Source organism: Vicugna pacos, chromosome 9 (assembly GCF_048564905.1).
Source record: "Vicugna pacos chromosome 9, VicPac4, whole genome shotgun sequence".
Lineage (NCBI taxonomy): Eukaryota > Metazoa > Chordata > Mammalia > Artiodactyla > Camelidae > Vicugna > Vicugna pacos.
The window spans coordinates 6534010-6559820 of NC_132995.1; the positions used below are offsets into that span (position 1 = coordinate 6534010).

At 45.4% G+C, this 25811-nt stretch overlaps 1 protein-coding gene and 1 pseudogene across 7 annotated transcripts in view; one reads left to right on the forward strand and one right to left on the reverse strand.

The window, feature by feature from the left end:
* Positions 1 to 395: 395 nt before the first annotated feature.
* The window catches only part of TRPM4 (transient receptor potential cation channel subfamily M member 4), a 37425-nt gene continuing 12009 nt past the window's right edge, over positions 396 to 25811 (reverse strand). For 2 of the 7 annotated variants that reach the window (XM_072966658.1, XM_072966661.1), the window contains 16 exons: positions 23729 to 23841; positions 23095 to 23439; positions 22797 to 22931; positions 17885 to 18014; positions 17565 to 17710; positions 16272 to 16384; positions 15829 to 15906; positions 12232 to 12663; positions 7609 to 7741; positions 7259 to 7433; positions 6847 to 7024; positions 1868 to 2061; positions 1445 to 1577; positions 1162 to 1234; positions 965 to 1070; positions 396 to 721 (listed from right to left, as the gene is read on the reverse strand). In XM_072966658.1, coding sequence (XP_072822759.1) covers positions 717 to 721; positions 965 to 1070; positions 1162 to 1234; positions 1445 to 1577; positions 1868 to 2061; positions 6847 to 7024; positions 7259 to 7433; positions 7609 to 7741; positions 12232 to 12663; positions 15829 to 15906; positions 16272 to 16384; positions 17565 to 17710; positions 17885 to 18014; positions 22797 to 22931; positions 23095 to 23439; positions 23729 to 23841 — 2489 coding nt within the window. In that variant the 3' untranslated portion in view covers positions 396 to 716. Of the gene's footprint in view, positions 722 to 964; positions 1071 to 1161; positions 1235 to 1443; positions 1578 to 1767; positions 2062 to 6846; positions 7025 to 7258; positions 7434 to 7608; positions 7742 to 12231; positions 12664 to 15828; positions 15907 to 16271; positions 16385 to 17564; positions 17711 to 17884; positions 18015 to 22796; positions 22932 to 23094; positions 23440 to 23728; positions 23842 to 25811 lie in introns of those variants that run through there. The other 5 variants (XM_072966659.1, XR_012075417.1, XR_012075416.1 and 2 more) reach the window with 5 other exon arrangements.
* On the forward strand, positions 2047 to 3342 carry LOC102541073 (histone H3.3 pseudogene; annotated as a pseudogene).

Consider the following 25811-nt stretch of genomic DNA (forward strand, 5'->3'; position numbering starts at 1 on the left):
TAAAGACACATATGCAGTTATCTACTCAAATTTGCATCATCTGTTCCCCTATTGCCAAGCAGATGCACACAGCGCCCACCCACCCCCACTCCAGGAAATAATTTGCTTTTTATCACTGAGTTCTTTTTCCACTGCTAAGTGGGAATGAGTGGGGGGTGCAGATGGTTGGGGCTCTTGTCCCACTGAAGTAACAGCCATCAAAATAGTGCAGACAAGAAGTGCTGCGCCCAAGTCAGACAGCAATAGTGGGCCTGAGAGGAGGAAACAGCCCCAGAAATATCTGCAATACAGCAGCAAACAGACCAAGGACCCCAAACACATCCTCAGTTTCAGCCCCATCCCCAAAGGATCTAGACACCCACCAGTTCCCAGAGAATCACGAATCCAGACCCCACTCCTCTCAAATGGCTTTATTTCCCCAGGGTGGGGAGCTGTGAGTGGGCCCTTTGGTCCCTGTACCCCAAAGACCCTGCAGCCTTCTCCAGCCCAGCAGGCTGTGGTACAGCCTTCAGAGGGGCAATACTTGGGCCCCAGAGGCTGATCCTCCCAGAGTGGAGCTGGTTCTGGAAGAAGCCAGGCCTGCAGTGGTCCTGACAGCAGCCCAGGTTCACCTCATGGACAAAGTGGCCAGGTGCGAGAGGTCAAGGATCTGCTAGGCCTTACTCTGGGAGAAAAACTCCCTATGGCGGCTCTTCACTGAAGTCCACCAGCAGGACTCAATCTAGAGGAAGAGAGGAGAACAGGTGGTGGGCATGGAGAGGAGGACAGAAAAAATAAGAGACCGGCGAAAAAGAAGGATGCACGATAAGCCCAAAGGAGACCGAGAGTGAACCAGGGACAAAAGGAGGGCAGTAAAAGTGAAAAAGACTCAGAGAGATATGGGAACAGAGACCTGGAAAGCAGGGAAAGAGACGTAGGCAGTGACAGAGGCTGGAGATACACCCAGGTAGACCTACACACTGACCTTTGGGCCCAGGCGGGGCTGGGGGCGGCGGACCCCCTGGGGGAAGCAACGCAGAGCGGCTGAAGGCCTCAGCTACCCAGCCCAGGACACGGTTACAGTGCTGGACCTGGAGAGTAGGGGGGATATCAGAACACCAGACCGGAACCCTACTGTCCTTCACCCCAGCCATATCCACCCAGCCTGGCCCAGGTTCTCACCTCCTGTTCCAGCCCTTTCAGACGCTGCTCATACTCGCGGATCTGTCTCAGCTGCTTCAGTGCTGTGTCCACCCTGGAGATCCAGGGTTTCAAGTCTGCGCCAGCCCCCTACTGGCCCCGCCCACCTTGGAAGGCCCGCCCCCTGGAGGTCCCCTTTCCTCACTAGAGTTCCGGGACCCTGCCCCTTCAGGCTCCGCCTCTAGCCTGCGCCTTTGCGGGACCTAAGTCGTGGGATTCTCTCCTGTGGCCATAAGCCCCGCCCACCGCCAGGCCGCGCCCTCACTTCTGCGACGTGCGCTTCAGACGTTCGGAGTCGCTCTCCCGCTGTTCCCGAGCACGCGCCAGCAGGAAATTCTCCTTTTGCACTGACTCCCACGTCAACAGCCTCCGCTCTGCTTCCTTCGAGAGGTGGACCCCTGGATAGTAGGATCAAGATACAGTCAAAGGGCCCCCCATCCTCGGGCCACACGCAGTCCCAGACCCAGTTTCCTCACGCAGAACTGCTCTTTTGTGATCTCCCAGGCCACCCCCACCCCACCCCGCGCCAGTCTAGGCCTCCCACTAACATCCCACGCCCAGCCCCCTGGCAGACTAAGCCCTGCCCACTAGTGCTCGTGGGCGTCCTCCTCCAGCCGCTACGTGCTCTTCTTTCTCTCCAGGTCCCGCCCACTGTGTTTCTCTCTTTAGGGTCAAGCCCAACTCTCACGAAAATGCTCTAAGCCTGGGGAAGGTGGCAAGCGGGCCCGGCGCCTGCGCAATCGACGGATGAGGGAGCGCACGTGCGAGATGACAATAAGGGGCGGGGCCAGTGCAGGCCGAGAATGAAATTCCCGGATGAGGCTGTAGCGCTGCGCCTTCCAGTAGAGGTCGCTGTTGCCTTGTACTTTGCCGAAGGTATGGCTGTGAGGACCCAGAGATCAAGAGTTAATGGAGGTCAAAGACCATTGGGACAGAGAGGATCAAGGTTAGCTATCAGGCAATATCTGTTGGAAGTCCAAGTCAGCAAGCAGATACCAGGATCAATAAAGTCAGAGATTACCACAGGATGCAATTAGTAGTTGGGTTAGGAGGGCCCAGGGTCAGACGTCAGAGGTAAAGTTGGGAAAGCTGTCATGAATTAGGTAGACGTTGGAGTCAGGTTCAAAAGTCAGCCTGGACATGAATCGGAAAGGAAAATTGGAGGTGGGGAGGCTATAGCTCAAGTGGTAGAGTGCATGCTTAGCATGCATGAGGTCCTGGGTTCAATCCCGAGTACCTCCATTAAAAAAAATAAACCAAAAACGGTGTTCGCAGCAGCCGCCACCGCGCCGCCGTCGCTCTCCGACGCCAGAGCGCCAGAACCGCCTCTAGCTTGCCGAGCTCCAGCCAAAGGAGAATAGGGGTGAGTAAGGAGGTCTCTATACCATGGTTCGTACAAAGCGGACCGCCCGCAAATCAACGGGTGGTAAAGCACTGAGGAAGCAACTGGCTACAAAAGCCGCTCACAAGAGTGCGCCCTCTACTGGAGGGGTGAAGAAACCTCATCGTTACAGGCCTGGTACCGTGGCACTCCGTGAAATTGGACCTTTTCAGAAGTCCACTGAACTGATTTGCAAACTTCTCTTCCAGCGTCTGGCGCGGGAAAGGACTTCAAAACACATCTGCGCTTACAGAGTGCAGCTGTTGGCGTTTTGCAGGAGGCAAGTGAGGCCTATCTGGTTGGCCTTTTTGAAGAAACCAACCTGTGCGCTATCCATGCCAAACGTGTAACAATTATGCCAAAAGACATCCAGCTAGCACGCGGCATACGTGGAGAACGTGCTTAAGAATCCACTATGATGGGAAACATTTCATTCTTTAAAAAAAAAAAAAACTCTTCTTCCTATTATTGGTAGTTCTGAACGTTAGATACTTTTTTCCCATGGGGTCAAAATGTACCTAAGTATATGATTGCAAGCGAAAAATAGGGGACAGAAATCAGGTATTGGCAGTTTTTCCATTTTCATTTGTACGTGAATTTTTAATATAAATGCGGGGACATAAAGCATTAATGCGAGTCAAAATGTTTCAGTGAACAGGTTTCAGCAGTTCAACTTTATATCAGTTATAAATAAGCCTGTTACATTTTTCTGGAAAAAAAATAGTAATAAATCCTAAAAAAAAAAACCAAAAAACCTCCTAGTAATAAATAAATAGGCCTAATGACCTTCCCCAAAATGAATACATAAATAAAATGGGATCATTGAAAGTAAAAGAAATGAAAATGGGGACATTACTATCAACCTAATAGAAATTAAAAGGATTATAAGAAAATGCTATCAAAAACTGTATGCCAACAACTTAGATAACGTAGATGAAATGGACAAATTATTAGAACACACAAATTAACTAAACTGCCTCAAGAAAAAATAGACAATATCAAAAGACCTATAACAAGTAAAGAGATTGAATCACTAATCAAAAATGTCCCACCAGCAAAAAAGGCCCAGGATCAGATGGCTTGACTGGTAAATTCTACCAAACATTTAAAAAATAATTAACACTAATCCTTCTCAAATTCTTTCAAAAAACTGAAGAAGAGAACACTTCCTGGCTCATTCTGTGAGGCCAGCATTACCATGATGATATCAAAGCCAGATAAAGATATCACAAGAGAAGAAAATTACAGACCAATATCCTTTATGACTATACATGCAAAAATCCTCAACAAAATACTAGCAAACCTGATTCAACAGCATATTAAAAGGATTATACATCATGACAAAGTGGGATATACCCAAGGAATGCAAGAGTGTTTCAACATACAAAAATCAGTCAATGTAATAAACCACATTAATAGGACAAAGGAAAAACAACACATGATCATCCCAATTGACACAAAGACATAGAAATGGCAGTTGACAAACTCTAGCACCCTTACATGATTAAAAAAGCTCAGAATAGTAGAAACAGAAGGAAACTTCTTCAACATGATAAAAGGTACTCATGAAAAACCCACAGCTAACATCATGATGTAAAAAGACTGAAAGCTGTCCCCAAAGATCAAGAACAAAACAAGAATGCCGACTTTCACTTCTGTTCACTGCACTGGAAGCTCTAGCCAGAGCAATTAAACAAGAAAAAGAACTAAAAGGCATCCAAATTGGAAAGGAAAAAGTAAAACTGTCTCTATTCACAGAAGATATCATCCTATAAATAGAAAATCCCGGAGAATCACAAGAAAGCTAATGAAGCTAATAAATGAATTCAGCAAAGCTGCAGGGTATGAGCTCAACAAACAAAAATCAACTGTGTTTCTATAACACCTGCAATGAATAATCCAAAAAGGCAATTAAGAAAATAATTCCACTTATAATAAAACCTAAGGGAATAAAGCACCTAGGAATAAATTTAACCAAAACAATGCTGAAAGACATTTAAAAGAAAATCTAAATTAATGGAAAGACACCCTATGTTTATGAGCACAAAGACTTAATATTGTTAAGATATCAATACTACTTAAAGTGATCTATAGATTCAATGCAATTCCTATCAAAATTCCAACAGCCTTTTTCACAGAAATGGGAAATCCAAATCTCAAATTCATATGGAATTTCAAGGTGCCCTGGAGAGCCAAAACAATCTTGAAAAAGGACAAAGTTGGAAGATGCACATTTCCCAATTTCAAAATTTGCTACAAAATCAAAATAGTATGGTACTGGCATAAAGATAGATTGACCAATGGAATAAAATTTAGAAGCCAAAAATAAATCCATACATCTACAAATGTTATGGCTTGAACTGTGCCCCCCACCAAAAAAAAAAATATATATATATATATATGTGTGTGTCTGTGTTAAAATCCTAACCCCTAGTACCTTAGAATGTGACTTTCTTTGGAAATAGGGTCTTTACAAAGGTAATCAAGTTGAAATTAGGTCATTAGGGTTGATCCCTAACCCAATATAACTGATGTCTTGATAAAAATGGGACATTTTGACACAGATATGCACACAGAGAGAACATCATGTGAAACTGAAGGCAGAGATTACAAAGATGCATCTATCAGCCAAAGATTGCCAGAAATCCACCAGAAGCTAAGAGATAAGTGTGGAACAAATTCTCCCTCACAGCCCGCAGAAGGAACCAACTCTGTCCATACCTTGATTTGGGACTTCTAAACTGTGAGACAATACAATGGCCAAGTGATGTTTAACAAGGATTCCAAGTCCATTCACTGGGGGGAAAAACAGTCTCTTGAAGAAATAGGCCTGAAACAACTGGATTTCCACATGCAAGAAGAATGAAGTTGGACCCCTGCCACACACCAATATATAAAAATTAAGTCAATGAACCAATGACCTGAATATAAGAGCTAAAGTCATAAAACATAGGAGTAAATCTTCATGACCTTGAGTTTGGCAATAGGTCCCTAGATATGACACCAAAAGTACAAGCAACAGAAGAAAAAAGTAAATAAATTGAACTTCATCAAAATTTAAAACTTTTGTGCATCAAAGGCTATTATCAAGAAAAGGAAAAGACAACCAACAGAATGGGAGAAAATATTTGCAAATTATATATGTGATAGGACTTTAATATCCAGAATATATAAAGAACCGCTACTCTTCAACAACAAAAGACAAACCACCCAGCTTTTTAAATGGACAAAAGATTTGAATAGACATTTCTCCAAAAATGTACAAATGGACAATAAGCACATGGAAAGATGCTCAACATCATTAGTCCTTAGGAAAATGCACATCAAATCTACAATGAAATAACCAGTGCATGCCCACTAATCTTTTATTAAGAAATGTAACAACTGTTAGCAAGGATGTGGAGAAATTGTAACCCTCATATACTGTGAATAGAACTGTAAAATGGTGCAGCTGCTGAAGAAAACAGTATGGTGCTTCCTCACAACGCTAAACATAGAATTACCATAGGATCCAGCATTCTATTCTAGAAATATACCCCCAAAGAAATAAAAACTGAGACTCCAACAGCTTCGTGAACACCAGTGTTCACTGTGGCGTTATTCACAATAGCCAAAAGATGGAAACAACCCAAGTTTCCATCAACAGATGAATGGATCAACAGAATGTCTTATATAAATACAATATCTGGAATATGGAGTATAATTCAGCCATAAAAAGGAATAATGAAAACATTATGCTAAGTAAAATAAGCTAGACACAAAAAGACAAATATTGTATGATTTCACCTGTATGAATCATCTACAATAGGCAGATTCATAGAGACAGAAAGCAGCTTTGAGGTTACCAGGGACTCTGGGCAGGAGGGGAAAATGGGGAGTTATTGCTTCCAATGAGTACATACTTTGGCGTGATGAAAATGTTTTGGAAATAGTGGTGATGGCTATATAACATAAATGCAGTTAATGCCATGGAACTATACACTTAAAACGGCAAAAATAGTAATTTTTATGTTATATATATATTTGCCACACTTTTTAAAAAAATTAATCTTCAGCCTGGGCTCAGAGAGAGGATCAGAGTCCAAAGTCCAGGTCCACAGCAGACTCTGGCTGAGTTTGGGGACAAGCCAGCCTAAATTTAAATCAGAGTTCAAGGGCTAAAAATAGAATTGCTTAGACTGGAATCAAGAGTCATGCTGGGGTCAAGGGTCAAGCTGGGCTCAAGAGTCATATCAGGGTGAAGGGTCATGTGGGGAAGGTCAGAGCAGAGGACAGTGGGGACTCACCTGAACATTGCGATGAGCAAATTGAGCAGCAGGATGTTGGCCACAAGCAGGAAGATGACAAGGAGGAGTACCACTAGCCAGTTAGCATAAAGCGAGACGCAGGTGCCTGCCTGGCGCCCTTGGGGGAGCCCCCATAAGCCCTGCTCCGACGAACAGTTGCCGTGATCCATGAGGGCCACTGTGGAGGAAGACACTCAGAGATGTGGCCCGAGAGACGTCTCTGTCTCTCGAAGGAAGGAAGACAGAAATGCAGAGGAGTGTGGGAGAGAGACCCAGCGAGAGGGAGCCGGAATCCCAGAAGGAGGAGGGAAGGGACCTAAAGAGACAGAGGAGGGGTCGGAGACCCAGAGACGGGGTGGGGGGGCACTAATCCCTCTCAGGGGGGCATTCAGGCCCTCTCATCCCTGCTTACCGTCCATGTCCTCCTGGGGGATCTGCCCAAAGATCTGCAGGTAGGGCCGATAGAAGACGCGGCGCAGGATGCCCGGGAGGCTACGGTCACGGGGCCTGAGGAGCCCCTCCGTAGCCACCCCGTAGGCAACGAGCCACACGCAGAGGAAGAAGAGGAAGAAGAACACATCCTTCATCTGCAGAAGAGGAAAATGAGATCAAGCCTGACTCCGCCCTCCCTTACTCTGGCCCCGCCCTTGCCTCTGAAGCCCCGCCTCCACCCTGACTCTGCACCTGCAAGTTCCCAGCACTTCCCTGGCCCCGCCCCTTCCCTCTCTGGCCACGCCCACACCAGCCCCATCCCACCCTCACCATCTTGTTCACGATAACGATCTTGGGCCCCAGCTGTTTGTTGACTGTGAAGATATGCAGCAGCCTCAGCGTGAAGATCATGAAGTCGAGGCAGAGGACAGTGCGGCCAAGGTCATACAGGCCTGGGGACAGCCTGGGGTGTGGGGAGACAACACGCAGCAGGGGTCACTAAACGATCACAGGGTGCAAAGGAAAACCCCAACTCTTCCCAAAACCAGTTCTTGACTGTGAGCATGTGGCCTCCCCAGGGCCAGAACTGGGACCCACCCATCCACCGCGATTTATTTGAATTCTGGCACCGTGACAGTGCCCAGCGGGGCCGCGCAGGGCACCCCTCCCGTTAAATAATGGCTGCATGAATCATGGCCTTAGCAAAAAGCCGGGAGGTCCCTGTAAGAATCAGGTTGGGGGGAAACTGCGGGAATATCTGTCCAACTATAAAAGGCAAAATATAGAGAATCCCAGCAAACCCATAAGCAGAAGACAAACGGCCTAACAGGAAAGAGGATGAAGAATAACACAATTCACAGAGGAAGGTGAAATGACCAGTAACATCGGCAATCCCTAAGGGGAAAGTTAAAATGATATCCCTATTTTACATCATCATGTACTTAAACTGAATGGATTAAAAACCTAGAGTAAAAGGCAAAGCATTAAAATCTTAGGAAGAAAATACAGAATTTCTTTATGAGCTTGAGATATGATAAATGTCATATAAGACAAAAAGTCTTATAAACAAGACACAAAAATCACAATAGAGAAAAAGACTGCATAATTTGACTACTTTGAGATATAAAACTTTCATGAATTATAGGATAATATAATGGACGGAGAACAGTCAAATTTTCTGCCAAAAATGCATAGCCTGAATTTGATCATGAGGGAACACCAGACAAACCTCAATAGAGGCAAGTTCTACAAAATAATTGGTCTGGGCTGTATAAAACGGTTAAGATAATAAAAGCTGTGTTTAAGATCAAAGAAAGGCTGAAAAACTGTACCACATTAAAAACAATTAGATGTGACAACCAAAGGCAACATGGAATCCTGGACCAGTTCCTGATATAGGAAAAGGGCATCGGTGGACGACGGATGAAATTTAAATAAAATGCCTGGGTTTTGATCATGTAAGAGATTAACATTTGGGGGACATGGATGAAAGGTGTTCAGAAATTCTTTGTGCTGTTTTTGCAACATTTAAAAAATAAGTCTCAGGTTTTTTCAAAATGAAAAGTTAAAAGACTGTTTTAAGATAACGTACAAAAGTGAAAAGACAAGCTGCAAACTTTGAGATGATGTTTAGAACAAAACCGCCAAGGATTAGGACCCAGAGTGTAAGGAGAGTACCTACCAAAACATATACATGCAAGAGATCAATGAACACAATAAATGTAAAAACTGGGGCAAAGGATATGAAAAGATATTTGACAGAGTACATGTGGCTATTAGATATGAAAGATGCCCAACTTACCCAACTAGTAGTCAGGGATGCATGAATTAAAACAAGGAGAGGTCATTTTTACCCATCAGATTGGCAAAAAAAAAAAATTGTAAAGTTTCAATTGAGCACTACAAAAATGTTCAAGATGGAAAATATCAGGTATTGTCAAGCATGTCCTCAAGGGGGCACTGTCTTACCCTGATGGTGAGTGTGTAACCAGAAGAAGCTATAATAGAAGGAAATCGATCCACATCAAGATTACATACACCCCTTGACCTACAAAGTGTACAAGTTGGATGTAAATTTTTATTACTTTGGAATAATAAAGTAATGGAAGCAATTGAAATGAACACCCAGAAGGGATCGGCGAAATAAAATGATTCATCCATTCAATTCTGGAGACACTGGCAATTTCTCCCTTATAACCCGAGATCTTTGGATTTTTTTCCCATGTAAAAATTCTTCCCCCACCTAGAAAACAGTGAGCTTGGCAATATGTCTGAAGTATCATAGGTATATCTAAATCATGGTAGACATGGCCTGAGCCCTTTCCTCACAAAAGATGCTTTTTACAAAATACAAGAGAAAGAAGCACAGTGTTCTGCAAAACATTCTTATCTTGCTGTTTGAATAAATTATTCAGGTCGAATTACTTTGTACTGTTTTCTAAACACAGCATAGAGGAGGCATGCATCTCAGTGTGTCAGCTGAGAAAAGACCAGCTAGTCTTTGCTGTCACCCATCCAGATTATAGAAGGAGGTGTCAGGTCCTTTTGTCCCCTGTAAATATTTACAATAGGTTATGTCCACAAAGCTCTTTGTCTGCTCTCCTCAAAGGAGCAGCATCCTAACAGCTAGGACTTTATTTTTTTAAAAAAGAAGGAAAAAAAACCCTTCATCATCAGAGTACTGAACCCAAGGCAGCTAATATTTGATTATAAGCTCATGTTATCTTAAGTAGGAAATGAAAAAGACTTTGTAGAGAAGCTTTTGGCCTGATTCCTATCCCTTGAAGTTCAGAAATTTTGTCCCATTGCCTTATGAAAAGAATTCATTCATTCATTAAGTCTGGCAAGGATTAGTCTGTCTTGTCTGATCTTTACCCAACAATGACTGACACCCCTTCTTCAGGAATCTGATGTAGCATTTTTAAAGAATAAGGTATATTTGCAAATACTGACATGGAAGGAATGTCAGGACATATTACAGAGAAAAAGAAGAGGTTGCATAATAATACATAAAATATAATATTATCTGTGTACAAAAGAAGTATGTGTATCTATCTTTGTAAGTGCACAGAAAAAGAACAGGCAGGATGTGCACCAAACTGTTGATGGAGGTAACTGCTGAGAAAAGGAGGAAGCTTGAAATGGCTGAGGGAAATAATCCGTTTCTGTTCTATGCTCTTCTTCATTTGAACATAATCTCATTCAATAAGGACACACTTATGCATGTCTTTGGGACCAGACTATATTCAAAGATGTATTAAGTTGCTGGGAAACAAGATAGATGTGGCTTGAGAAGTTTATAATCTTGTGTGAGGAGAAAGACAGCATGAACCATGGTCAGAGCACTACTTGGGGGGCTCTCAGGATGTTACGGGAAAACAAAGGAGGGACCCAGAGTGTGGGAAGGAGAAGGGAAGGCTTCCAGAGGCAGAGACAGCAAAGCTGAGGCCTAAAAGATGTGTGGGAGTTGGCTTGGCCAAGGAGAGGAGGGAAAAGTGTTTTAGGAAAGGGGAACAGCATGTGCCAAGACCCAAAGACAACACAATTTATCCCCAAGGACATTTTGACTTGCCCTTTGCCCTCTCTCTGGGTACCACACAGTATGATCTAGAAACTATGGAAGAAATGGATATTATAATATAGCCCAAACTAGGCAACAGAAAATATTTGAGGGTAACTCCTCGCAATTTGTTTTTTACAAATTAGCTAAGAAATAAGTAGAAACAGTCAAGGTTTTTATGGAGTAAAAAGTTGACAGAACATTCAGGCCTCCCTAATGAAATTTAACTCTACAAAATTTGACCCAGGAAAACTGGACATGGAAGAAATAAAAACCACAGAGTAAAATGCACAAACACCAGATTTTGGCAAAATTTGATATGGACAAAAACACGAACAATGAATCAACTATTTGTTGTAAAAACTTAACCCCAATAACTAACCAAGTTGAAATAATTTCAGAAACTGAAAATGAAAAAAACTGAAGGTAGTGTCACTGCCCTGCAATATAAAACTGATCAAGGAAGTTTAAAGTAACTGGAAAATATTTCCTTGGTAAGAATTTGTCAGTACTGGTAAAATTCTGAGTTTACAATTTTATAACTAAACAGATTCAAAATGCCTAGGCTCAAGGTCAAAGTCACTGTCCTTGTGATGAAGGAACTGCAGGTAGGTCTCAGAGAAGACGCAGTGTAGACGAAGAAAAGAGAAAGAAACTGGGAGACAGCCCTGTAGAGAAGGGCAGACCCAGACCAGGTCCAGGGGCTGGGGCTCTGTCCAGAGGCCCAGTGGAGCCCCAAGAAGTGGAGAAGGACAGGCCAGCTCTGGGTGTACAAAGACCTTTGTGGGCCCTGTGGGGGAGGGGCTGGAGAGAAGAGAGTGGAGTCCAGGAGGCTGGGGTTGAGGTCCAGGTGGGAGAGGCAGGCTTGGAGGTGGAGGCAGGGATGGGACAGAGAGAGGCAGGGGGCAGGAGGACAGGGCCTGGGACCTCAGGCTGTGGTGGAAGAGGAGGCAGGAGGGGAGGGTGAGGCCCACTGTGTGGCCTAGTGCCTGGGAGCCAGATGAGGGTGCAGCCGCTGGGCCAAGTTGGGGGCCAGAGAAATATCTGGTGACATTCAGGTCTAAAATAAATAGCAGTGGGGGTTCTCACTTTAACCTGTCACCTCCAAAGCCGTGTGTGAGCAAACTGCTTCTAGACCATCTTTATGCAGTGCTTGCAATCAAGAAGGGGTTTTTGTTTGTTGTTTAAGAATAAGCACAGTTATTTTTAAATTGTGAATCACGGTACCGTACACCTGTAACTTAGATAATATTGTACATCAACTACACTTCAGTTTTAAGAAGCGGGGGAGCCAAGAGTTGAGACACACCCCCTATGCCCCCACCCCCATCCTGCCCCAGGAGAGAAGGGTCAGAGGTCGCCTGGGTCGGGGTGGAAGGTCACCGGGCACTCACCGGCAGCCCACGCCCAGGAGGAAGCAGGTGAGGGCCACCAGGTCGCACTGGTTCCAGGTGTCGGAGAGGTAGAGGTGCAGCCGGCGGCTCAGGGAGGCCTGGTGGGAGTCGGCCCCGGGGCCCCCCCCCGCCAGGCTGCCCAGGCCGCCCCCCAGGCCCTGGCGGAACTCCTCGCAGAGCAGGGTGAAGGCCCAGAAGTAGAGCAGCAGCTCCGGGCCGCCGGGCAGCTCGGGCTGGAAGTCGATGAGCAGCACGTGGGCGAAGAGCAGCAGGAAGAGGAGGTAGGTGACCACGTTGCCCATGAAGGCTGTCACTGGCGCCCCCCAGAACTGGGGCCAGCGGCGCAGGCGCGGGGGGCACCCCCCGCAGCAGCCCCTGTGGCGTGGTGGCCTCAGCACCCCTAAGGGCATCTTCTCAGGGGGGTCTGCTGGCCTGTGGGGGAAAGAGAGAGATAGAAGGGAGGAGGGTTCAACCTGACCACTGCACCTGACCTTCACCATGACGATGACCTCTAACCTTTCACATCCTCCTTATCCTCCTTTCAAAGCATTCCCCACCTTCATGACTTCCGACCCTGCTCGAGCCAGAATGGAGCCTGATGTCTACCATCTCCTTGACTTTTGACCTCTGTATCTAACTGCTGACCTCTGACATCTCCTACCATCAAGACTGCTGACCGTCCACCTCTGACTTCCTCCACCCTTCTGGCCCCAGGGCTGACCTCTGACTCTAATCCAACTTTTGTCTCCAAGTCCCTCTTCTTTCCCCTTCACAACCTCTGAGTCTCTATGTCTGACTTTGGACCATCTATCTGACCTCTGACCTTCAAATATGCCCTATGACCCCCTCACTTTCATGGCCTTGGTTCCCCAGGTTTGACAACACTATCCCTGAAAATTAACTTCTGACCTACAAATTCTGATACCAGATTATCCAGATTTCTCAGATAACTCTTCCTTCCCTATATCTGATTTTCAACTGTACAGCCATATTTAGCTTCCTAGTCCACTCATATCTCTGACCCTTCTCACCTGAGTTCTGCTCCTCTGTCCCAATTTCATCCTGACTCTTAACTCTGACCTCAGATCAGAAACGGCAAAATGAATAACACTAAAAATAATACATTCTGAAAGCTAGCAGGAAAAGCAAACTGGCTTGGAGAGGCATCTTCTCTTTATAAACCAAGCAGAAAGAAAACTCAAAAGTGGAAACAAACCCAAAGTCCATCAACTAATAAATAGATCGACAAAATGTGGTCTATCCAGACAATGGAATATAATTCAGCAATAAAAATGAAAGAAACACTGATAAATGCTACAAAGTGGATAAATCTTGAAAACATGATGCTAAGTTAACAAAGCCAGTCATAGAAGACCACATAGTGTACGACTCCACTTATACGAAATGTCTAGAATAGGCAAAATCGGTAGGGACAGGAAGTAAATTAGTGGTTGCCTGGGGCCGGAGGGGTGGGAGGAGTGGGGAATGACCATTCATGGGTACATGGTTTCTTGTTGCAGTGATGAAAATGTTTTAAAATTAATTTTGATGATGATTTCAAAACGCTGAACTTACTAAAAAACCCATTGAGCATTGAACACCTTAAATGGGTGAACTGAATGGTATGTGAATTTTATCTCACTAAAGTTGTTCTACAGAAAATAAGCAGAAAGAACAGAAAAGCTAAAGAAAGAGAGATACAGAGAGAACAAGTCCCTAATAACAGGAGAAAACAGACCGGGTATTTTGCATTGCACCCTCCGTGGGAGCCTGATAACACAAATGTGTGGTGAGTCAGACTCTGGCCTAACATCCGCCATCCCGAATCACCCCTAGCCAGGCCACGCACAGATTTCAGAGGCCTCCCTGCAGTGGGGAGCATCCAGGAATCTGTCCTTTTATAAAGTTCTCCATAGAGGTGGCACTCCACAGTGGCTTTAGTGCACAGATTCAGGAACAGGACGATCTGGGTTCAAATCCCAGCTCCACCACTGACCAATCACATGATCTGAGGTGGGTGAATTAATGCCTCTGTTATTTCAGCAGTAAAATAGGGATAATTACAGACCCTATGGCATAGGGTTGTTGAGAGAATTAAATGAGCTGATTTTCAAAAGGATTTAGCACACTGGCTGCCTGCTGTAAGTGTTCTGTGACATCAGCTATTGTCATCAGCATCCTATGGTGCACAAGTTGAGAACTCACCAGGCAAGGACACCATTATTGACCCTGACACTGGGGCCTTGCGTCTAATTTTTTTCAGCTGTTCAAATTTTTTTCCCTTACTTTTCTCCTCTTATCTTGACAAATATTTTGTATCCTTTGTGCAATGTCTCAGAAATATATGTATACGCATATATTTAAATTTGAATTGTTTCACGAAGTATGCAGTGGGTTTACAGACTGCTGGCAGTCTGATTATGCTTCTAACAGTTACCAGGACATTTTTCCTTCTGCAATATTGGGGCCAAGGTTCTTCCCTTGTCCTATTTATGTGGCTAAAGTAGAGATGGAAGGTGCAAAGATGGCTATAAATGTGGGCCTCTTCTTCTGTTTCCCTGTTACCATAGATTTAGACCCTTATACCTACACACACACACACACACACACACCATTCAACAAAATAAATAAGTATATTAATAATAGCAGAAGTAATTATAGTCCCCATTAATTGAGCATTTGCTTTGTGCTGGGCACTATGATATCCACATTTTATATATATTAGCTCCTTGAATCCTTCCAACCCCTCCATCAGGCATTGTGGTACATTGTATTGCTGTGGACCAAATATTTTGGTTCCCTCCTAGTGGGAGAATTAGGAGCTAAAGGATTACCGCGTGACTTGCTTTTGCCAATGAAATGTGGGCAAAAGTGACATGTGTCACTTCCACATGGAGGCTTCAAGCACCAGTACCTGGTTGGTACTGTCTCTTTTCCATCTACCGTGAGACCAGCAACATCTCAGCTGGGAGGTGTTTGCTTGTCCCAAAGTGCAGACCACGTGGAACAGAGCCACAGACAACCAAGAAATGGAGCGTGAGTGAGACCAAATCCTTGTTGTTGCCAGTCACTGAGAGTTTCGGATGTTTGTTATTGCAGTGTTACCCTACCTAACCTGACTACCACAGGCACAACCTTCTCTTTGCAGAAAAGAAAGCTGAGGTTCAGGGGTGAAGCCACTTCCAAAGTCAAAGTCAGGATTTGAAACTAGGTCTGCCTGACTTAGAGCTAAATCCCTCAGCGCCTCCACTCTGCAGAATTATCAGATTGATAAATATTCTATTTCACTTGCTTAGGACTGATTTTGAAGATACCTCCAAGGGTACCACAGCACAGAGATTACGCGCAAAGACCCTGGAGTAAGAAAACAAAATAGGCAAAGGATCCCTAAATGAACCAGATTCACCCAGTCCCACTTGCTCTGTCAAGGTGGAAGTACACGTAGCAGGCAATATGATTTCCAGTGATGAACCCCAATCCCTGAACTAAGCCTTGAGCTTGGCATTTGCGAGACTTCCTCAGAATTCCAGTGGCTTCATGAAACCACCATCTCCTGAAGCCCCACGTCTCCCCTCCAGCACCTGGTGCTCCACTCACTCGACAGGCCCTTCCCCGTTGACGCCTTTATCCACGTCAAATGCCAGGTCCTTCTGCGTGGGCTCCTCATCTGACTTCCTGGCAGGGAGGCACATACACAGTGAGAAACAGGAAGTGAGGGTGGGAGAGGAATTCTCCAGAGAGACCCAAACTTAGTCACCCAGAGACATGGCAGGGAAGGAAAGGAGACCCCCCACCCAGAGTCACCCCAAAGGGACCTCCCAGCAAAGCTGTGGCCAGAGAGCAGAGGAATTGCCCTGAGAGACACTGAAGAGAGCCCCCCAAAAGCTCACCTCCCAAAACACACCCCCAGTGAGGGGAGGGGAAGAGAATGAACAAAGAAGGGAACCATTAGACAGACCAAGCAGAAAGGGGGTCAGAACTGAGGAGGAAGGAGAAACTGATCACCCTCCCTCCCGCCAATTTAAACCCGGGGGACTGACCTGAAGGTGATGAGGTTGGTGTAGATGAGTGGGGGGCAAAAGAAGGCGAGAACCAGGGCCCAAATGGGGGTGGTGCTGTCCATCTCCCCCCACCACTTCTGTGTCAGCAGAGACTGTGGGGTGCGGGGAAGATTAGGAGCCTGAACCTCCCCACAGCCCCTCCCGGAGACCCCAGGCAAGGATCAGGTCACAGCTCCTGAGCACAGAGCAGTGCTCACTGTGGGGACCATAACTATCAGGGGTGAGGGAAAAGTGGTCAAAGGCAAATGCCACCTGTCCCAGGTTTTAGTTAGTAGAGTTTAGCAGCCTACATTTGTTAACACAATATACCAGATACTGGGCTAAGCACTTTACGACTTTACGTAGATTACTTCAGTTAGCCCTCACCACACCCCCCAGGAGGACAGGTACTAGCATTTTCTCCCTTTTCACAGATGAGGCACAAAGAGGTCATGGAAGGGGCAAAAGCTGGAATCCATAAGTTTAACCACCATTCGAAGCAAAGGACTCTGGGTAATTATTTGAAGGGCCAGACAAATCATTCCAAGTGAAGATGAGACTTCCTGCTCAGTGGGCAAACTTGTACTGAGGGTGGGACTCTCTGAGCCCCTGTCAGGTTCAGATTAAGGAGATTGAGAGAGTTTTCAAAATGTCAAGGCTTGAAGGATGGGAAAGACTGTGGGTAAGCAGGGCTTCCCAAAGGAAAGGATTTCCTATAGGAAGGGTAGGATTTCCTAAACTAGAGTTTGTCTATATCCAAAACACTAGGTAATTGTCCAGTGACGTCATTCTAATTGTTGAACTCTGGAAATGGGGACCTCTTAAAAAAGCGGAAAGGACTTCCTGTGTAAGAGATGGGACTCCTACTAAAGTTCCCAGGAATTCCTACATCTGTATCGTTTGTTTTTTTTCCTGCAGTTTTCTTTTAGGGAGGAGGTAATTAACTTTAGTTATTTATTTATTTAATGGAGGTACTGGGGATTGAACCAGGATGTCACGCATTCCACTCATGCGCTCTACCACGGAGCCGTATCTCCCCCCATATCTGGAATAGAACTTCTTAGGAGGGTGAGCTTTGCTGCGGGAAGGTTGGCTTTCCTGTGGTAGTGGGTGGGGCTTTTATGGGAAAAGCAACATCTCTGGGAGAGGGCTGAGAATTTCTGGAGGAGGAGTGGTCTCCAGGGGAGGGGCTGGTCAAGACCATGGACCGCCCATCATGGCAAGGGCTTAGCCTCCATACTTCCCGGAGTCCAGCTGAGAAGCATTTGGGATGTTGGTGTCTCAGATGCTCACCTGTACTCCGTCCTGGGCAAAGAAGGCACGGGCATCAGCCTGCGTGGCAAGCTGGAGGCAGGTGGAATCGCCCCAGAGCGGGCAGCGCCGAAGGAGCAGGCGAGCGGCCCGGTTCTCACTGCTGCGGTAGCACTGTCCAAAGAGGTCTAGGTGTGGGAGATTTATATGAGAGGGAGGGAAAGGAGCGGGAACACAGTGTGAGGGAAAAGATGAGGGGACTGAGGGGTGGGGGCAGGGTTATGAGAAGAGGAATGGGAAGATTTACAACCCCCTTTATGGTAGCTCCCTTGCCCCACCCTAGGCACCCATGCCCCACGCACCAACACCCAGCCCCTCAAACTTGGCAGCCAGATCCTTCCTCCGTGCTACCTCCTCAGCCTCAGTCTCCAGGCGCGCCAGCACTCGTAGCAACAAACAGGCCCCAAGAGCTGAGGCCACGGAATTGGAACCCTGGAGAGACAGAGAGAGATGGGGGTCACAGACAGGGTCAGAGTTTGGAGTGAGATTCATGGAGGGGTGAAGAAGGTGGGGGAAAAGCTTGTGATTAAGGGAAGGGACAGAGCCAGAGGCCAGAAATTAACCAAGGTCCTCAAAGGCCAAGGATGAAGTAAGGCTTGTACAGGGATCTGGAAGAAACTGGAAATGTCAGAAGTCAGGTGGTTCAGAGACCAGGAGCTAGGCTAGACTTAAAATGATATCAGAGTGGGGAGGGTATAGATCAAATGGTAGAGTGCATGCTTAGCACGCATGAGGTCCTGGGTCCAATCTCCAGTACCTCCTCCAAATAAACAAATGAATAAGTAAACCTAATTACCTACCCCCTAAAATAAAATAAAATAAAATAAAATAAAATAAAATAAAATAAAATAGATAAATGACATCAGAGGCTATAGGCAGGCCAAGAAGCAGTTGGAGATACCACCTAAAATGGCAGAGTAGAGAACTTCAAAATGCCATCCCTCCACAAAAGCAACAAATAAGCTGGCAAACACTGACAGAATCAACTTTTTCAGAAGTCTGGAATCTAACATAAAATTTAAAACAAACAGGAGAATGCTTAATGATGAAAGAAAATGCTATATTTCGGTAAAAGAGCACTGTGACATTTTAACTAACCCGCTTACCATTGCCAATTCCCCAGCTCAGTGGTTGCCTCGAAGGCAACAGCCCATATTTCTGCTGCAGGTTGTTGGTATCAGAAGGAACAATCCAGATCTTACCCTTAAATAATTGTGGTTGTGTGTAAACCTAGCTGGTGGCTCCCTGAAGGGACAGCTCAAGGACTTGCTTTTGTTTCACTTTTCCTGGCGCTTCTCCAGAGCAGAAGTGGCTTCCCAGGTAATGTTTGAAAGCATTTAAAGTCAAATGTATTAGCCTCAGCTAGTCAAGGCAAAGAATACCAGCCAAGGCACGCAATATATACCCTGAACGGCTTGGGAGGGAAGTAGCTGGGGAAGAAAATATTTGGGGGAATATGGGATTGAAAGAGCTTCTATGTGTACCAGGGAATCTAGAAGGCTACACACATGACAAAGACTGGATGCGTGTTCAGAGAAGACTAAAGAAAACCCTAAACTTTCACCTCTGTCTGAACTTGAGGCTCAGCAAAAGCAGGAATTGAAGGCTAGAGCAGAACTGAAAACAGCCTGCCTAAGTGTTGAAAGACAGCTGCGACAAAGAGCCATTCTGCAAAGTGGGAGAGTTTTATTCCACACCTCCCCCTGCCCCGGGCATTTAAGGAAATCTCTGTCAAGTCACTAGCTGACCACTAAGCTAACAGAACAGGGACTTCAGTGGCCATACATGACAAGTAATACAGACTTCACAAAAGTAGTTTAGAAAAGTCACTAAACAAACAACAACACCCCACAACAAGCAGCAACAACGAACGCTGAAGGGAAGAGTTAAGCTGATTTCCAGAGTTGCCATATTATAATATTCAAATTGTCCAATTTTCAACAAAAAATATCATGAGGCACGCAAAGAAACAAGAAAGTATGACCCATTCACAGGAGAAAAGAAATAAGGGAGCTTAGCCACTGGACTTACTTTAAATCAACTGTCTTAAATAGAGTCAAAAAGCTAGAAGAAATCATGAACAAAGAGCTAAAGGAAGCCAGGAGAATGATGTCTCAGCCAATAAAGAATAGAAATAAAGAAACATGGGAGCCGGCAGGAGACGCCTGAATCCCAATGCCTCCAGAAAGAAGTTCGTGAAGAAAAGGTGAAGCCACGCGGGCCGCCGAGGCGCCTGGCTCTCCTTTTCGGCCGGCTGCACCGCCTCCCGGCTTCCGGGGCTCCTGGGACTTGGGTGTCCCGGGCTGCGGGTGTGGCGGAGCCCGGTCCTCCCTGGGCCCCGCGGTCCGCAGCCCCGGAGTTCCTGCCCGCGAGGGGTCTCACGAAAGCACAACGGTCCCTGGAGCAGATCTTTGACCTTCAACGAAGACAGCTTCCAAGTGAAAATATTTTTCTAATAAATGTGCTTGGACGTGTCAAAAAAAAAAAAAAGAAATAAAGAAACAGAAATTATAAAAAGGAATCAAATAGAAATTTTGGAGCTGAAAAGTGCAATAACTGAAATGAAGAAATTCGCTTAAAGGGCTTAACGGGAGGGATAAATTAGGAGTTTGGGATTAGCAGATACATGCTCCTGTATATAAAATAAACAAGGTCCTAATGTCTAGCACACAGAACTATATTCAATATCTTGTAATAACCTATAATGAAAAAGAACAGGAAGAAAAGAATATTTATATTATATATATAACTGAATCACTGCTGTACATCAGAGATTGACACAACATTGTAAATCAACTAAACTTCAATTAAATAAATAAATAGGGCTTAACAGCAGCTTTGAGGGGGCAGAAGAAAGAATTTGTAAATTTGAAGATAGAGCAATTGTGATTATCCAGTTTGAGGTGCAGAAAGAAAGAATAATAAAGAAGAATAAACAGATCCTTAGACACTGTGGGACAGCATCAATCATACAATATATGCATAATGGGAGTCCCAAAAGCAGAGGATAGCAAGGGACAGAAAAAATATTTCAAGATATAATAGACTAAAACTTCCCAAATTTGATAAAACACATGAATCTACACATCCAAGAAGATGAAGAATTCCAAGTAGGATAAATTTAAAAAGATCCACACTAAGAAATATTATACTCAGATCATTGGAAGCCCAAATCAAAGAGAGAATCTTGAAATCAGCAAGACAGAAGTAACTCATCATACATAAGGAATCTCAATAAGATTAACATGTAGGATTAAATAATTATATATAATAGTTATAAAACTACAAAACTCTTAGAAGAAAACATAGGGATAAAACTTCATGACCTTGGATTTGGCAATGGTTAATTAGATATGACACCAAAAGCACAAGAAAACAAAGGAAAAAAAGACAAACTGGACATCATCAAAATTTTAAACTTTTATACATCAAAGGACATTATCAACAAAGGGAAAATACAATCCACAGAAAAGGAGAATATATTTGCAAATAACATATCTAACAAGGGATTAATATCCAGGACATATAAAGAATTTAAAATTCATCAACAAAAAAGACCAACAAGCCAACTTAAAGGTAGATAAAGGACTTGAATAGACATTTCTCCAAAGATATATAGATGGCTGATAAACAGATGAAAAGATGCTCAACATCACTAATCATTAAGAAAATGCAAATCCAAACCACAGTGAGATACCACTTCACCCCCATTAGGATAGCAATTATCAAAAAAGAAAAAGAAAGAAAAGAAAAGAACAAGTGTTGGTGAAGATGTGGAGAAACTGGAACACTTGTGCCTTGCTGGTGAAAGTAAAATGTGCAAAACAATACGGCAGTTCCTCAAAAAAATTAAACCTAGAATTACATGATCCAGCAGTTCCATTCCTAGGTATGTACTCGAAACAACTGTAAGCAAGGACTCACAGAGATATTCGTACACCAACCATAGCAGTATTATTCACAATAGCCAAAAGGCCAAAACAACCCACGTGTCCATCAACAGATGAATGGATAAAGAAAATGTAGTACATCCATACAATGGAATATTATTCAATCTTAAAAAGGAAGGATATTTTAATACATGATACAATACTGAAGAACCTTGAAAACATTATACTAAGTGAGATAAGCCAGATATCAAAGTACAAATATTACATGATCCCACTTAGATGAGGTGCCTAGCATGGTCAAATTCATGGAGGCAGAAAGTAGAATAGTGGTTGCCAGGGGCTGGAGGGAATGGGGAGTTCTTATTTACAAGGGGGAGGGTATAACTCAGTGGTAGAGCACATGCTTAGCATGCACGAGGTCCTGGGTTCAATCCCCAGTGCCTCCATACAAATAAATAAACCCTAATTAACTCCCCTCCGAAAAAAGAAAAAAAAATTGAAAATTTTATTAAAATGGGTGCAGAGTTAGTTTGGGATGAAGACAGAGTTCGGACCTAGATGATGGGGATGGTTACAGAACAGTGTGAGTGTAGCTGATACCAGTGAACTGTATACTTTAAAAATGATTAAAATGGTAAATTTCGTGTTATTTGTATTTTAGCACAACAAAAAAACAAAAACAGAAAATAACAAGTGATGCTGAGGATATGGAAAAAATGGAACCCCCATACACTGCTGGTGAGAATGTAAAATGGTGCGGTCACTATGGAAAACAGCCTCAAAAACTTATATGCAGAGTTACCATATGACCCAGCAATTCCATTCCTAAGTTTGTACCCCAAAGAACTGAAAACAGGTATTCAGTTTTGTCCCCTTCTGCATTGTAACAAGATGCATCTAAACTACAAGTGTAATTGTGATGAAATGACCCCCACAGCCTCAGATAACGTCTCCCTTTCGCATACAGGCATCCATTTTGAAAGGATGAAATTGATGCATATGTATGAACAAGAGGAAACACCCAATATATACTGTTAATGGAAAAGGCAAGTTACAAGAAATATATAGATGAGGGTGAGGGGTGGGGAGGAAGAAGCAGCCCTTGGGGTCATATATAAAGAATGGAGGACGGATTCCCCAGGACCTCCATCAAAATAAATAAATAAGTAAACATAATTACCCACCCCACCCCATCCCCCCAAAAGAAGGTAGGATAGGGTGGGACGTAGGTCAGGCACTCTTACTGCTTGCGCACTGGAGTCCAGTAGAAATAAAGGGCAGGGATGTAGGAGACAGTAGAATCAGAGATCAAGTCAGCGCTCACCATCTCCCAGAAGTACACGGCCATCTGAGCCCTGTTCAGGAGCAGTGCCCAGAGGAGCAGGTCACTCCAGGGGGCCTGCCCCGGGATTCCTTCCAGCAAGAGTTCTGAGGCAGGTTTGTCAGGCAGCAGATAGGACTGCAGGCAAGGAAGGCGTGATGAAGGTTAGCCCCGCCCCAGACGCTCCCTGACTCCGCCCCAACTATCAGCCCCGCCCCCTTCAGTCACTCATCCAGTTCTCTAGTCACGCCCCTCCCTACATAGCCCCGCCCCCAGGTCCCTTTGGGCTTCTCCCACCCACCAGGTTCCTTACATCCTCCCTGTTGCCTTCGCTCAGGGGGGTGCCCCCGGCGGGGAACGTCGGCGCGCACGTCTTCCCCAGCAACATCCGCAGCACCTGCCCCACCTTAGGGGGTGGTGATTCCTCAGAGGATTTAAGGGCTGGGGTTTTGGTGCCTGCGCTGTGGGACACCTGGTCCAGAAGGCTGCGGATAAGCGAGTTGGGGGGCGCTGCGTTGTAGAGCTGGGCCAGGCGCGTCGGGGTCAGGAAGTGGCCCAAGCTGAGGCCATGGGAGATGAGCAAGCGAACGAATTCCGGCCGGTCATTCAGGAGCGCGTCCATAAGGGAGGCCTCCAGATGGAAGGACTGGTGGGGAGGGAGGAATGGGGGGGAGAGGTGAGCACCGAGACAGGCAAAAGGCCAGGTGGGGTCAGAGGTTAAGGACAAGAGATGAGGATACAGAGCTATGAGTGACGAATGGATGGATGGATGGATGGGGAGGGAGGACAGATGGACAATCAGAGATAGATGGACAATTGAGAGAAGGCAGAACAGGCCTTAATGGAAAATAGAACCAGATATCAACGAAGTCAGGGAGAGGGGAGAACGCATCCCTTTTGTCAGGATCCCCAGCCTCCAGGCCCCAACTCCTCACCCGCCACTGGATGTCCCCCCGGAAGAGTTCACTCTGGGCAATGTCCACACGGTTCCAAGCCACAGCCAAACGCAACTCGTCCAGGTAAGCCGAGGCTTCGGAGCTCCCACAGGCTGAAAGGGTGAGAGGGAGAGGGAGCAAGAAGTCAGGGGGAGGTTGGGAACACCTGATGGATGTCTGTGTTACTTCTATTTGAGACACTTGACATCTGAAGTCTGTATAAGGGGAGTGTTGGTGGGCAGAGTCCGGGGTCTTTAAGAAGTCAGGCTATTACAAGCATAAGGTCATTCAACTCAGGGTTTAGAGCTGCCAAGAAAAGGAAAGGGAATCATTTATTTATTTAACATTTATTGAGGTAGGCTTTGGGCCAGGAAGTGAGGGGTGGAGAGAGAAATCGGAAACAGTCCCCGCCCTGTAGGAGCTCATTTGGGGGAAATATGCCCCAGGACCACATAACTGCCCTCAGAGTGATCGGTGCCCTTGGTGGTGGGCATAGACAAGGTGAGAAAAGAAACCACAGGGCAACAGGAGCAGCTTGAGCAAAAGCCTGGGTGCAGGAAAACATATGATGACAAATGTGAGTCACTCTGATTTCCTGAAACTTGGGGAGAATTTGTGAGAAGCAAGAGGAGACGGAAGCAGGGAAAAAATCCAAAGATCAGAGGGACTCCATAAACCCTGAAGGTCATTAAAGACAGCAAGGAAGAACAAGAAGCCTGTAAAACCCTGATCCAACAGTTTAATAGATTCAAATGTGTGGAAAGTCTGAAGCATCCAGTGGATCTAAGGAGAAGTAAAGCAAAGTCTAGACATCCCTGGGTCTCAGAGCACTTGTGCCATCGAGTTAGTTTTTCCTTCTGGCTAAACTTGCTGCACATCTGTCTCCAAAGCAAAGGAAGACAGATGTCCCTATCATCTCATCTGGGTTGTTCCAAAAAATCGGTTTTGCAGAACTAGGTTATCGAGTGGAGCGTGGACAAGCAAAGGGCTTTGAGGCAGGCGATCCTGGGTTCCAATCCCAGCTCCACCAATCGTACTAAATGAATGGCCTCAGGCCAGTCCCTGAACCATGGGAGCCTCAGTTTCCTCATCTATAAAGTGTGAATAATAATGGTACCCACTTAGAGGCATTGTTTTCAATAGTAACTGTAGGAAGATGTCCCAAATTGGGAGGAATCTGCAGCTTGACCAGCATAACTTTAACTTGGGAGAAACCAGAGGCCCAGAGAGAAAAAGTAATACGCCTCGGGCCACAAACTGTATATTTCTCTTCAAAACCCTAAAGCAAGTTCAGAGTTGGATTTTGTATGATTCTATGAATCTCCCCTAATTCCCTCACAGTTTCAAGAGAAGGGGGAAAAAATGATGTATCATATCTTGCTTTATATTCTGCCTCAATATGTTACCATTTGTCACCTGGGCCCCTCCCCCCAAGCCCTCACTGCTCCCCATGTCCATACTGAGCTCAGTGTCTTTCCCCAAAACTGAGCTTCTGTGGGCTCCCCGTCTCAGGGATGGCACCTTTCTCCACCCAGTCATCGAGGCAGACCCTCAGGTGCTGTCCTTGTCCCTCCTTCCCTTCAGACCTATAGCTGATCAGTCCCCAAGCCCCATCTTTCCAGCCCCCTGACTGTCTGCCTAGCCCCATTTACTGTCCCCAGGGCCTCAGTGCCAACGCCAGCTTCATCCTCTCCCACAACCATCATTGCAGTCTCCTCCTTTTCTTTATGGTCTCTTCTCTCTAGTCTGACACTGCCTGACCCCAGAAGGTCCTTCTCTACACAGAATTGACCCTGGCTCTCCTGTGCCTCTCAGGACAAAGTCTCAGTTGAGGTCCTGGGTGGTCTGGCCCTGCCCACCTCACCAGCCATCTCTCCATCCCTCCCTTCATGTCACATGCTTCCTGCCATCCACGTGGACCTCTTAGCCCTCCCTCAACATGCCCCACGTGGTGGGCTTGAGAGTCAGACCTGAATTCAAAGCCTGACCTGTTACCTTGTGTGACCAGGGGCAAGTCACTCTCCCCCTCTCAGAGCCTCAGTTTCTTCATCTGCAAACTGCAAATCCTTACAGGTAGGGGTGG